Source organism: Gossypium hirsutum, chromosome A11 (assembly GCF_007990345.1).
Source record: "Gossypium hirsutum isolate 1008001.06 chromosome A11, Gossypium_hirsutum_v2.1, whole genome shotgun sequence".
Lineage (NCBI taxonomy): Eukaryota > Viridiplantae > Streptophyta > Magnoliopsida > Malvales > Malvaceae > Gossypium > Gossypium hirsutum.
The window spans coordinates 10,861,609-10,876,658 of record NC_053434.1 but is presented as its reverse complement, the minus strand read 5'-3'; the positions used below and the strand labels follow the sequence as shown (position 1 = coordinate 10,876,658).

At 37.3% G+C, this 15,050-nt stretch overlaps 1 protein-coding gene and 1 pseudogene across 1 annotated transcript; both read right to left on the bottom strand.

Annotated features, from left to right (window-relative positions):
• Nucleotides 1–385: 385 nt before the first annotated feature.
• On the bottom strand, nt 386–13,219 carry LOC107923572 (pleiotropic drug resistance protein 3-like; annotated as a pseudogene).
• A 124-nt stretch (nt 13,220–13,343) lies between these two features.
• LOC121209744 (pleiotropic drug resistance protein 3) lies at nt 13,344–14,083 on the bottom strand. The gene has a single exon (XM_041081036.1). The coding sequence runs from the start codon at nt 13,971–13,973 to the stop codon at nt 13,602–13,604; it is 372 nt and encodes a 123-aa protein (XP_040936970.1). The 5' UTR covers nt 13,974–14,083; the 3' UTR covers nt 13,344–13,601.
• Nucleotides 14,084–15,050: the final 967 nt, after the last annotated feature.

The following is a 15,050-nucleotide window of genomic DNA, read 5'->3' as shown; positions in this document are numbered from 1 at the left end:
CTGAAACTCCTCCTTGAGTTTGTCCCAGGCCTGCTTTGGAGTGTCACAAGCCATTATTCTTGTGAAAATAACATCAGAAACTCCACTTTGAAGGCACGACATAGACTTATACTTCTTGGCACAGTCTTCATTGTGCTGCCTGATCTGGGCTATAGTCGGGTTAGCTCTTAGTGGTGGTGGCTCAGTGTCATTGAGAACAACATTCCACAGGTCATGTGCCTGCAGATATGTTCTCATTTTTACTGCCCAGATGTTGTAATTTTCTCCAGCAAAGACAGGTGGAGGAGGTGGTGTAAAACTCATTTTCAGCAACCAAAAACAACCTTTGCTTCTTTGTTTCAAGTATAGCTTGCTTAATGACAGTGTACAACCAAGGCCCTCAAAGACTGAAAGCTCTGGATACCATTTGTTGGATAAATGGCAGTATAAACAGAAGCAAATGGAATGAAAGAAAATAAAAATGAAGAAGAACTCAGCAAAGAATTGTAACTGAAAAGTTGTATTTTTTTCATTCAAATTTTTGAATATATGGAAGTTACAAAAGAACAAATTTGACAGTTACCTACTAATTTAACTGCCCTTACTTAATACATACTAAAATAAAGTTTGCTTACAAAAGAAAGCTGATATAACAGCTATTACATCAAAGTGAATCATTCAATCTTATCCTACTAACTTAGCCATCATATTACAAAAGATTTGGTCAAAGTTACATAGGAATAAAACATTTAAAATATGATCCTTCATTCAACTCCACTGCTTCACTTCAAAACAGTATAGCAGCTAACTTGTACAATTTGCGGCTGCTGGTCTTTTGACCAATTTGTTGCTGTTGGTTCTTTGTTGCAATGCAGGCCACGACTTCAACAACTTTGTAAGCGGATCCATAGAAGTTTACAGCTGGATAAGTGATTGTCAGGAATAATACTGCTTCAAGAAAGATATAAGGAATCTCAATAATCACCTGCAAATATGAAGGAGCAAATTTATACCAAGACATGCGACCTTCAAAGGTGTCATAATACTTGTAAATGCTTAGAAGGCATTCTTTAAAATTTTTGACCTGTGCAACTGAATATGCCCATGAAGAGTACATTCTGGCAAACCTTTCACGGTAGACTATTGTACGCTGAGTAGATATGAATGGAAGAACAGATGAACAATTACTTGTTCCAGTGAATATGATGAAAACATATGTTGATCCGATTATGTTGAAAAAATCCTGCTCATCATGTCTTCAGAAAGGGGAATAGGATGTCAGCATGTCACACAGTTCGTATATAACCTAATATACTCCAAGCAACTATTTTTTGTGGTTTTTACTCCAAGTTTTCAATAGATGCAATTCTATATTGAATTTGAAGTCTTTTCTCTTTCCACCAAGTAACTTCCGTAACTATGTGCTAGGAATTTAATGCATTCATGTGGAAAATGAAGTGTCAGGGTATGCTAGTGAGTCATGACACAATCCCATTCCTTAAATTTTTGCTAATTTGCTGATTTTTATTTTGAATGTCCTGACTACCTTCTCTTGCTCTCTCCTCCTCTATCTTCTTTAAATTTTAGCACGAGGAGACAAAGTTTTTATTACTAATATCATTTCCTTGTCTCTTTAGCATTCTATTTATCTCCTTAACGGAAGATAATACACATATGACCATTTGAATGTAAATGTAGTTACATTTGTTAGAATGCTTGAGAGTATTAGACTAGCAAAATAATAAAATAAAATTTCATTAAATGGTTCCTTTAACTTTCAATTTTTTTTTGTGGGGATGGGGGGGTTGGAAGGGCTTGTGCCAATGATCGACTTAGTTAACTCTATGGCATATATCTTGCTAATAATAATAGTAGCAGTAGTAGTAGTAGTAACAAAGAAGGGAGAAAAAAGAACTAGAAAACAGCTTACAGGTTCTGTCCTTTCTGCCAGAGTAAGGCTCCATAAAACGAAGAAGATGAAATTGTAAAAGCCAAGCGTGCCAAGTTGTATTTGGGACTTCTCCAATAGGACAAGTGTTGTTTCCAGAGGCATGCTTTTAATTGCTCGCATCCATTTTACGGAAAGGGTGTAGAAAACTGTAGTTTCTCCGAACCCTGTGCTGGAAGGCTTTGGCTTTTAACTATTTCTTTGTTTCTCCTACAGAGAAGGCATTATATACCTTGGTATGATAATTAAAAGTTAGGCATGCAAAACCTTATTTGATAAAAGCTTTGTTCAATTACTTTGTGGCGGGGGGAAGTGGTCTAAGGAAGCAAAGAGGGTGCATGCTTAAACACTTAACTGAATGTGTAAGTTCTATGAAGAACTAAATGGGGATGGTTCAGTGATTTGTTGAAAACTAAAAAAATTGTTTGATTCAAATGTTGTTAAGTGTTTATGGCTCCTCGAACTAAAATCAAAAGAAAAACTGCAAAATACCCAAACGTGACATCTTTCAAAACTTACCCTTTTAGTGATGAAACCATGACAACCTTTTTTTTTTCCTTTGAGAAATATGAATCCATGAAAACTTAGTAGTTTTTTAACACATTTATGATAATGACTTACTTGTAGAGATGGGATTCTTTGTAGATAAGGGCAAAGTCTATTCCAAGTTGAGCCTCCACAGAAGGACTAGTGACTTCTAACATCCATGTTGCTGGGTTATGGTTTTCTTTAATTTTTGGTACTCCAGGTATACCCTGCCAGAAGGGTGTAAAAATGTTATCACGATAATTGGATGAGTTAAAAAGAGAGCCACCATAGAAAGGCCATGTATTTTATTTAGGGTGCTATTCCTTTACTGAAATACCATTTTCAAGTCAAATATAGGGAGTAAGGTCCTAGCTAGAAAGGATGTAGACAAGTAATGCAAAATAAACTTAGTGATATTGAGTTTTAGGATTACCTCAAAGTATTCGATAAGCCTACTAGAATGCTGACCCAGTTCTCCGGAATATACCATTTGTTCACCTCTTTTCATGAAAATAAGCCGTAAGGATATGTACACGTTATGCGAAAAAAAAATTAAAATAAAAGCTTGGCACCTAATATCCAATTAACTTTTGGTGAGGATTTTTCCTTTAATACAAACCAAGGGATATTTGAGGTTATGATGAGGAGCTAAAGATTTAAGAAGTAATACATACTAGCTTCTATTTGCTCTTTGGTGTTTCATGTCTGCTGCCTGATTAAGTTACATCTAATTACATGTACATGTAATTTAAAACGTGTAAGAGAAAAAACCAGAATAGTTCTCTTGAAATGCTGTGTTTATATTTTATTACAGGAAAGAATTACCATTTATGTGAGTCTGCCAGTTAATTACCTCATCAAATGCTTCGAATATGTCAATACTTGGCTGATGGATGGTGCATACAATTGTCCTCTTTGTGTTAACAATATTCTTCACAACTCGCATGACAATTGCAGCTGCTCTGGCATCTAAACCCGAAGTTGGTGTTGGAACAATGGCAGCAGCAAATCAAACAAATGAAAACACCAAGAGCGTAAGCTCACGAACAGCAAGCAGAAACAGAACAAAAACTCAAAAGCAAAAATGTAAAATGAATGGAATGCTACTTCTTTTCATTTCATTTGAAAATATAAGAGTTACAAAATTAGAATGTCAGTTACCTAAACTTGTAACTGCTCCCACCTATTTTGGCAAGTTGCCAACTAAAGTAATACAAAAGAAAGCTGAACAATTTTTAGCCATTACATCCATCAATTCAAATCTTAACAACTCTAAAAGTCTAGTTATATTTAGCTTGGATGGCATTACAAAATGAACAAAAAGTAAACAAAATAATTAAGCTACTTCTAGTCCTGCTTGAATGCTGGTCTGCTGCAGCTGCTGGTCTGCATCATGGCCTTCTGTTGCATTGCAGTCCATGCTCAACACTCCTCCTTGGACTGTAGGCAACAAACACCAACCAAATCTCTAAGAATTTCAAACCTCATAGCACCAAGAGGCTTTGTTAAAATGTCAGCCAATTGATCTTGTGAACTACAATATGCAAGATTCACATCCTTTGATTGTACTGCCTCTCGAACAAAATAAAATTTGAGCTTAAAGTGCTTTGTTTTGCCATGAAAAACAACATTCTTGGAGATAGCTATTGCTGATTGATTATCAACCATAATCTCAGTAGGCTCAAATTGTTCCTCATTCAAATCACACAACAATTTTCTAAGCCAAATAGCTTGGCTTACTGCTCCAGCTGCTGCTATGTACTCTGCCTCAGCAGTTGATTGAGCAACTGTTTGCTGCTTTCTAGAGCTCCAACAGAAAGCTCCTGAACCAAGAGAAAAGAGGTAGCCTGAGGTACTCCTCATATCATCAATCGAACCTCCCCAGTCACTGTCTGAGTAGCCAGATAACTTCAGCTGACCTCCTGTCTTGAACATCACTCCAAACTTCAAGGATCCTTTCACATACCTGGGGATTCTCTTTGCAGCCTTTAAATGTGATGTGTTGCAGCTATGCATAAAACGAGATAGCAAACTGACCGAATGCATAAGGTCAGGTCTAGTTGCTGTCAAGTATAGTAAACATCCAATTAGACTTCTATATTCTCTTTCATCCACCTTTTCTTCATCTCCATAGCTGCTCAACTTCTGTCCCATGACTAGAGGTGTACTCACTGGCTTGCAATTTTCCATATGAAACTTAGTGAGAATTTTCAAGGCAAATGCATGCTGGCTGATAAAAATGCCTTGATCAGACTGGTCTACTTCCATACCAAGGAAGTAAGTCATGATTCCCAAGTCTGTCATGTCAAACATGTCTTGCATATTCTTCTTGAACTCCTGAATCAAATCGACCCTGCTTCCAGTCACTAATAGATCATCCACATATATTGAGACAATCAGCAAAGTCTCATCTTTAGACTTCTTTATAAACAAAGTTGGCTCACTCAAACTTTTCTCGAAATTGAGCCTAAACAGGTAAGCATCTATCCTGTCATACCAGGCTCGAGGAGCCTGTTTTAGTCCATAGAGTGCCTTCTTCAGCTTGTAAACCTTGTCCTCCTTTCCTTGGACTTTAAATCCATCAGGCTGTTCAACATAAATTTCCTCTTTAAGAAAGCCATTCAGGAAAGCTGACTTGACATCAAGCTGATGGACCTTCCACTGTTTCTGTGCAGCGAAAGCAAATAGAAGCTTTATGGTATCCAGCCTTGCCACTGGAGCAAATGTCTCCTCAAAATCAATGCCAAACTGTTGATTGTACCCTTTCACCACAAGCCTTGCCTTGTGCTTGTTCAGAGAGCCATCTGCATTGAATTTGGTCCTGAAAACCCACTTGACACCTATGACCTTCTTCTGATCAGGTCTGTCTACCAGATCCCATGTGTCATTCTTATGGATCATGTCGATTTCAGCCTCCATAGCCTTCTTCCAGCTCTTGCTTCTAGCAGCTTCTTCATAGCTTGAAGGCTCAACAATGGCCACATTGCATCTTTGGTAGATATCAGCAATAGACCTGGTCCCTCTCACAGGAGCATCATCTACATTGGCATTACTGACTTTATTTTCTGCCAATTCCAAATTGCTGCCAATCTGCTCTTCTTCAAACTGACTTGTGTTAGAGCCATCTAGACTCCAAAACCTTCCTTCATCGAATTTGACATCCCTGCTTACCAAAATCTTCTTGGTTGAAGGATCAAATACTCTGTAGCCCTTCTTGCAGCTACTGTAACCAACAAATATACCAGGAACTGACCTCTTCTCGAGCTTGGTTCTTCTTTCTACAGGGACAAGTACAAAACACTTGCAACCAAACACTTTTAAATGGGAAACAGTTGGTTTAAGATCATACCATACTTCAAAAGGAGTTTTATCATTCACAGCATGTGTTGGCAGCCTATTAAGCAGGTATACTGAGGTGTTGACACCTTCAGCCCAAAAAATGCTTGGAAGCTTGCTTTGAAACAACATGCACCTGGTCATGTTCATCACTGTTCTGTTCTTCCTCTCACACACTCCATTTTGCTGAGGAGTGTACACTGTGGTTAACTGATGATGAATCCCAGCCTGCTCACATAGCTTCTGAAATCTTTCAGACAAGTATTCAGAACCATTGTCTGTCCTCAAGGCCTTAATCCTGCAGCCTGTTTGATTTTCTGCCAATGCCTTGAACTTTCTAAAAACTTCAAACACTTCTGACTTCTGTTTCATGAAATAAACCCAGCAAAATCTGGTCAGATCATCAATAAACAGTATAAAATACTTACTGCCATTCAGTGAAGGGGTCTTCATTGGTCCACAGACATCTGAGTGCACCAACTCAAGTCTTTCTCGAGCCCTCCATGCTTGGTTAGCTGAAAAGGGCAACCTGGCTTGTTTGCCAAGCTGACACACCTCACAAACGCCTTCACTTGCACTAACCTTCACCATGTCTTCTGTCATGTTCATTTTGTGCAGCAAATCAAGTGATTTGAGGCTAACATGGCCAAACCTCTTGTGCCAAAGATCAGTATTGTCAACTGAGCTTGTATATGCACTTTTCTCAAGCTGACTCACTTCCAGCATAAAACATTTGTCTCCCATAGGTGCTGAGACAATCTCCCTACCATGAGCATCACTTATAACACAAGAATCATTCTTGAAAACTAGTGAAAAGCCTTTCTTGACTAGCTGGCCTACACTGAGTAAATTTTGGTCTATTTCTGGCACATAGAGCACATCAGAAATGATTTTGTTACCTGAACCAGTGTGAATGACCACATCACCTCTAACTTTTGCTTCAATCAAGTTGCCATTGCCTATCCTGACCTTCGAGACATAGCTCCTGTCAAGGTTCTTGAAAAGGCTCTCATCTGCAGCCATGTTGTGTGAGCAGCCACTATCCACAAGCCAACTGCTCATGCTTTTAGCTGCATAACATGAAGCTGTAAATACATGCTCCTCCTGAGCTTGGACATCCTCGGCAGACTTGGCTTGTACTGGTTGTGCTTGTGCCTTCTCATGAATTTTACAGATTTTCTCATGATGACCATACTTCTTACAGCTTTTGCACTGTATATCTGGTCTGGTCCAGCAAAATTTTTCCAGGTGATTGGTCTTCTTGCAGTGAATGCATGGTGGAAACCTCCTTCTACCGGCATCTTTCTTTGATTTTTCCTTCTTTTCAAACCAAGGCTTCTTAGCTTTCTGGCTTGAGCTGGAGCCTTCTCTGACCTTTGCTTGAAAAGCACCTTCAAGACTCTCCTCCTGCCTACTTGCTCTTCTCTGTTCAAGTGCATAGAGTGAGTTAACCAACTCAGACAAAGAAATGGTTGTGAGATCTCTCGAGTCCTCCAATGAGGAGATTTTTGACTCAAACCTTTCAGGTAAGGTGGTAATAACCTTCTCAACAACCCTGCTATCACTGAAATCTTCTCCAAGGAGTCTAATATTATTGACAGTAGCCATAATCCTATCAGAATATTGCTTGATAGTTTCTGACTCCTTCATCTTCAAATTTTCAAACTCCCTTCTAAGGTTGATGACTTGTTGCTGCCTGGTCTTATCTGATCCCATAAATTCCTCTTTTAGCCTGTCCCATGCCTGCTTGGGAGAGTCACAGGCCATGATACGAGTGAAAATAACATCTGATATTCCATTCTGCAAACAGGCCATAGCTTTGTGTTTCTTGGCTCGTTCCTCACCATGTTGCCTGATCTGAGCAATGGTAGGATTTGCTCTTAATGGTGCTGGCTCGACATCACTCTCAACTGCACTCCAGAGGTCAAGTGCTTGAAGATATGTCTTCATTTTGACAACCCAAATGTGGTAGTTGTCTCCAGCAAAAACTGGTGGTGGAGGAGGAGCAAAACTCATGCTGCCAAGACTGACTTTGAAAACACAAAAAACTGACTTTGAAAAAAAAACTAAAACATAAACAACAGAGGTCCTCAAAGATAGGAGGCTCTGATTACCATTTGTTGGAACAATGGCAGCAGCAAATCAAACAAATGAAAACACCAAGAGCATAAGCTCACGAACAGCAAGCAGAAACAGAACAGAAAACTCAAAAGCAAAAATGTAAAATGAATGGAATGCTACTTCTTTTCATTTCATTTGAAAATATAAGAGTTACAAAATTAGAATGTCAGTTACCTAAACTTGTAACTGCTCCCACCTATTTTGGCAAGTTGCCAACTAAAGTAATACAAAAGAAAGCTGAACAATTTTTAGCCATTACATCCATCAATTCAAATCTTAACAACTCTAAAAGTCTAGTTATATTTAGCTTGGATGGCATTACAAAATGAACAAAAAGTAAACAAAATAATTAAGCTACTTCTGGTCCTGCTTGAATGCTGGTCTGCTGCAGCTGCTGGTCTGCATCATGGCCTTCTGTTGCATTGCAGTCCATGCTCAACAGTTGGCTCATCCATAAATATTATGGATGGATTAGAAACAAGTTCTACTGCTATGGTTAGCCGTTTACGCTGCTCTGGTGATATTCCACTTGCATGCGGGATGCCAACTAAAGCATTTTTGATTTCATCCAACTCAATCATTTGAAGAACCTCTGCTACAAATTCCTATTGGATAAGTAAGTGAGTTAAACACTTTAGTCATGTTATTCATAATTATGATATAATCTTAGCATGTATACAAAGTCTTAGGTACAATTTAAGCCAATGTCACACCTATCTAGGTGATGGTTTGCTACTTAATTTTCAATTTTTTACACTCTTTTTTCTCTACATAAGGTATATTCAGTTTTTCCAGTTCCACGCAAAAGTATAAGAGCACTGCTGCAACTGATCCTTTCTAGATATAGAGGTCATGTGGCAAGGATAGGTCTGAATTTTGGATCTTTGCCTAGCGACTGCAAGCTGTTTAATTGAGCATTGAAAACTTGAATAAGGTTTGAACATTTCTTACCAATCTTTGATGCTTATTAATCTCAGTTGGTAGACGCAACCAAGCTGAGTACATCACTGATTCCTCTACTGTAATCATTGGAGAATGGATGTCAGTTTGTTCACAGTAAGCTGATATTCTAGCATATGTTTCTTGGACTTTGGGGTACCCTCCAATTCTTATCTCTCCTTCAATATAACCGCCAGTTTTTCTTCCTGAAAGGACATCCATTAGTGTTGTTTTCCCAGCTCCACTAACACCCATTAAAGCTGTGAGAATTCCTGGTCTAAATGCACCGGTAATATCTTGAAGTAGCTGTAGTCTTTTTTGTGGACACACTTGCTCTCTCAGTTTCTGGAAATACATAGAAGACATTAAAAAATATTTTATTTATTTCTGAAAAATGTGGGCTTGAGTAGTTACCTTAGGAGTATCAACAAAGTATTGCACATCCTCGAACGATATCGATATGGGCTTAAATGGTAAAACCATACCTGTAGTAAAAAGACGTGATTGTAGTATTTTGGCATGCCAATCTATATTATATGTTTACTTTATATGACCTCCAGTAAATGCTCTATCATATAAAGTAGTACTACTTGAACAACAAGAGCTTCTCACCCTTAACTTTTGTTTCAGCTGGAGCTTTTAGAGAGTCGGCATTAGGCAGTTCATTTTCCTCAGTTGTATCACTCAAATCCTCTTTTGCCTTTAGGTAAGAAAATCTTTCATGAGAAATAATAGCCCGAGAACTCCCTGGAGCTGCAACAACATATACAGGTTAGTACTTTAAAGATTTTATTCACCTCAATTTTCCTTTTTCTATCATTATTTCTTGTACATGCTTGCTAATGTTCAACTTACGCTTTAAAAGGCTCAAAGCGAAGGTGAATCCAATGTTAAAAATAATCCAAAATCCTATCAATGCTGCTACTGATATCCAGTAGTAGTAGCCACTGAAGTTTAACCCACGTTTTTCTAATAATTGCTGTCCTAAGGTGGCATTTGAAGATGAAACCTGCAAGTGAACAATGGCCAGCAAACATGAGAGTCAGAGTAGATATGCTGATCTGCACTTGATCAACAAAATATAAAATGTTTTCCCTTCACCTGTTGCCACCTCGGTGCTAGAAATTCATTTACTGCGATACCTATTTCAGAATATGCAAGTGGTGAAAGCCAAAAGCCCCATTTGAGCCAAGAAGGTAGTAAAGCTGCAGGGAAGGTTTGGATCGTTAATATAATTTCTTTACATCTTTCTAATCTCCTCAGATAAGTAATGAATGGCCTTACGCTGTGGAATTATGAAGCCACTGAATAAAAATATCACCATTATTGTAAAAAGACCAAAATTTGCTGCAAAAGGTGGATCTCTAATAACTGAAGCAATGAAACGGAATAGTGATATTGCCATTTGATGAATAAGGAAAAGGAGGAAGAGTTGGCGGAAGAACCTGAAAATAATACTCAGCTTAGAAGATGATAACATTTGTTAGATATTTATCTATGATAATCTGAGTTAACATAATAAACCTTTCCGGTTCAGGACTGTAACCAATCACATAGTATGTTAGAGCTGTCCACAAAAAAGCATCTATAAATGAAAATGGAATCTTTAGAATAGCAGCTGGAATGGAATAAGCCCATGCTGGATATAAGTAGCAATCTCTTTGCTTATATAATACTGAAAGTCGGGAAACAGTTAATGCCAACTCAGCAACTCCGGTCGTCATAAGTCTTATGAGAGCATAAAACAGGGAACCCAGGTAATAGCTTGCATGGACAAGGTCAAGCTTCATCCGAGTGCGAATAAAGATGGTCATCGTTATCAGTGCAATAACTACAAGCTGCGTGTAGGAAGCATCCAAGGCTTGTTAGTGGGTAAGATGGGTTGCCAATGTTTGATATTATACATTTATGCTTATTACGATTGTTATTACCTGTGATGTTTTAGAGACATAAACAAATGAGTTTCTCTTAATGAGAAGCCACTCTCTTGCCATACATGTTTTGAGTAATTCCCATTTTCCCAATGAATATAAGTTGAATGACAAGGCACTTTTATGATTCTCACATTTATGGAAAGGTGTGCACAGTTCTTCATTTAGCTTCTGGACTGTGTGAAACTTCTTGAATGCAACTGTGAAGTTGTCCACAGAAACAAAACTATGAGGTTGGTCTTTACGATACCAGTACTGTGCTTGGTCCTTTTCAGAAAGCACCTAAAATTAATTTATTTAAAATATCAGTTAAAGGAAAATATCATAGACCTACAAAGTAGATTAAAGATACATATAGGAAACTATCATAGACGTACAAAGTAGATTAAAGATACATACTTCTTGGAGGAAGTCAGCAACCCCTTTGCGTTCAGGGCACCTAAAACCGCAATGTTCAAAGAACTCTTGAACATAATTGCGTGGTCCCTGGTATACAATCTTTCCTTCTTCCATTAGAATAATATCGTCAAAGAGATCAAAAGTCTCTGGTGGTGGTTGAAGAAGCGATACTAGAATTGTTGCCTCTGTTATGTGGGTTAGCTGCTGTAGACAGGTAACTATTTGGAAGATAGTGGAGCTGTCTAAGCCAGATGATATTTCATCCATAAAGAGAGCTTTAGTTGGACCAATTATCATTTCCCCTATCAAAAATGAACATAGAAAATCTATTAGATTGACATGATGTTGTACTGTTCAAGGAGTTATGCTGATCGGGGTTTCAGCAAGGTCCCTTGCTATTTGCAAGGGCTTTATGCCTTATGGGACATTGATCTCGGTTCCCTATAACTTTAAAACTTTAATTGGAAGGTGATAGATCTGCACAACCTGTTGTCAGCCTTCTCTTTTCACCACCTGAGATTCCTCTGTTCATTGCATCTCCCACTATAGGATCAGCACAAATGTCCAGTCCAAGAATCTGAAAGGAATGAATGATTGTGGAACTATTAGAGAAGACTACGGATGTATAAAACTGTTAGAGAAGAATACGAGTTTCATTTTATACATTCTTTTCTTTTTAGAGAATTACCTTCAATATATAGTCTGTCTGGAGAGTTCCTTTTAGTCCTTCAATAGAGATTGCCTGTTAACACAAATTATAGTCAGAGGTGGCTCCAAAGGCAATACTATCCAGCCCCTTCTAACTGCTGACATGATCACTGATACTTGCAAATTACCTTCATGTATGTGTCTATATCTGGTTTGCCAGATTGCTTCTCCCTTCTACTGATTTCTTTTAACATACCTTTATTCATAGACAATATTTAAGATCAGTTTACCGTTGTGAAGGTTTGATTGTTAGTACAAGATGCAAAGTAATGTATACCTGCTCGGCCTCCAATGCCCTGGCAACGAGCTGAGAAGTCAAGTGTTTCTCTTACAGTCATTTCAGAAATGTGTAGGTCATATTGACTTATGTAAGCTGATGTATTCTGAGGCACAAACTCTGTGAACTTGTAACCATTGTAGGATATTTCCCCTGTGACCTGAAATAAAAGTATTCCTCAAGACTGATTGTTGTCAAATCCACAAACTTTTCGTTAATTTTGAACTTATTAGATACTACATGTCATTTGGTTGTAGTTTTGGAAACTTTGTATTCTATTTCCAGTGTCAGTTTATGCAGATTATTCACATTGCTAATTCAAGAGGGATTTGATGGGAAAATAGAAAACCTTGAGAGATGGATTAAGCTTCCCTGAAAGCGCCCGTAACAAAGTGGTCTTTCCGCAGCCCGGAGGGCCAAGCAATAGAGTCATCCTGCATAAAAAAGTGAGTTTACGACAGCTTATCAATTACTTGTTTGGTATAGCTGTTGTCTAAAAAAGAAATAGCCTAAACTCATAGATCATTCACAGATGACATGAATATGAACCTCGAGGGCTTGATGATGCCACTGATATCCTTGAGAACTTTTCTCTTGTACGATTGAGACTTGCATCTTCTAACTGTTGTTAAAGCCTGTTCAACATCTTAAATTTCTCCCATTAGAGTATTTGAATATATATATACACTTTCAGGAAGTGAAAAGAATATATATATCCAAATTTTAGTGAAGAAGAGGACACTTCAGGAAGGTCAAGCCAATATGTTACTATTCTAAGTGTTAAGAAAGGGAAGTGTTTCAGTCAGAAGCAGATGATTCCAGTCATTTAATTGCCTATTTTTAGATATTATATTTAGTAAGATATATAACAAGTAGCGGGACATATTGCAAAGATCTGGGGAATAAAACTTACAGAGAATACACTGGTGATGGTGTTCCAAAGTGTGGGAATGGGCTTTCCTTGAGCTACTTCACAATCTGCTTCCACTGACAAATTCTGGAATCTCACCTCAATAGTTGGAAACTCCAGCCCCACTCTAAGCACAAATGTCCCTTTCAGTTGCAAGTCATGTATCTATAAAATAATTTAGCTTTTGATTGACTTTTTAGTTATTCTTAAATCAATTTCAAGTAGATGTTGGAAGACAAAGCATTGGTTAGAAGGTTTTGCTTCTGTCAGCATTTGATTAAATATATGTTTTACTTTTTTAAGTTAAAAAATATTGATTTTTTATTTATTTATAATTTTCTACTGATGCGAAACTCCTCTTGTCTTTTAGCAGTTATTGAAAGAAGGATGGAAGCGCAAGGCATCATCCCCTAGTTTTCTGTTGAATGCAGGTTTTCATACGTGAATAGTAACAACTGCTTCAAAACAAAAAGAAAGACATATGGATTCTTGCCTGTCTATTCTTTCTTTCAGTTTCTTCAACAGTCAGAGATTATCGTCCTCAATTTTGGTAATGAGTTTCTCGATGAAAACGCGGCGTTCCAATGCTCCAAGCTCTGTAACATCGATCACTTTCCTCTTCCTGTCAACTTTGATATCCTCTTCTTCTTTGGTAGTATCATTTAAAAGCTTGTGATCAAACAATGAGGTTCTTAAGCGCTTAAAACTGGGCAGTCTCTGAATTGCAGCCCACTGCAACTCCATCTCGTCGTCATTATTTTGTCTGAAGGAGGACACAGCGAGGTCCGAGGTAGTACTCCTGAAGCTTGAAGATAAGTGGCGAAAAGATGACCCGAGGTTTCTCCCTGTCTCAGCCAGCTCTTCCATCATGTCATGCTTCCCTAGTTCACGCCTCATCTTTCTTTTCCGCTGAAGAGACTTTTTTCAAGGAGCTGGATGCTTGAGAAATAAGAACCGTATAGTTTGTGCATGCTTCCATTGAGCCTAGTATATATTTTAGTTTGGAGAGAACTAGACTCCTTTCATTATTCATTATATTATTTACATGAACCATAAAAATTAATTTTTTTTTTATTTTATTTTGTATATAGAGCTTTCGATTGTAATATTATTTAATTATCAGTATTAATAATTATAATAGTATCAACTAGTCTAATAAATATAAAAATATTACAGGCATTAAAAATAATTTTTAATCTTTTTAAAATATGTAGTTTAATTATTTTATCAATTTAAAAATCATTAAATTTTTTTCTCCAAGCCATTTGTTTTTATCTTTTGGTCTGAGCTAGTTTTCGCACGATTTTTTCCGCCTCCCACCAACTCTTTCTTCGTTTCTTCTTCTCATTTATTCTACATGCCTTATCTCTTTTTTAGTTTGTAGATCTATTTTGTGAATATCTTTGTTATTTTTACAAGTTATGTTTGTAGTTTTTTTGGAAATTAGTGGGTGACTCTTCATCAATTTCTTAATTTATTTCTGTTTTGAGAATATTTCAGAATAATAAATGTTTCATGAGTCGATTTGGACTCGTGCTGTATTAAGTTTTATATTTTTTATTTGTTTTTCCATTATTTAATAAGTCTTCAATTTTAGAAGTTTTTGTTTGTTCTTGTAGCACGGTTTTTAGTCTTACTTATACATGTAATCTTAGTTTTACAAGTGATTTTAGGGATAGTTTTGTTGTCGTCCTCAATAGTTTGGTGAATGCTCGATTCTTTTGTTGATTTTTGCTCTCCGCTTTAGACTATTTGGGACTGATTTTATTATCGTGTTAAGTGCTTACAATCACTCCAAATATATCGTGCTTGAGTTGTGACAAAGCCAATTGTCAACGTGTCAGAATGTTGTATTGATGCTTAGGCTAAAAGCCTTTACTATGTTGATAGAGTTTGTCCTTCTCCATCTACGACGAGTGTTTATTATTTTTTTCCTAAATTATATGGTTCCATTCATTAAATGAATTAATAAAT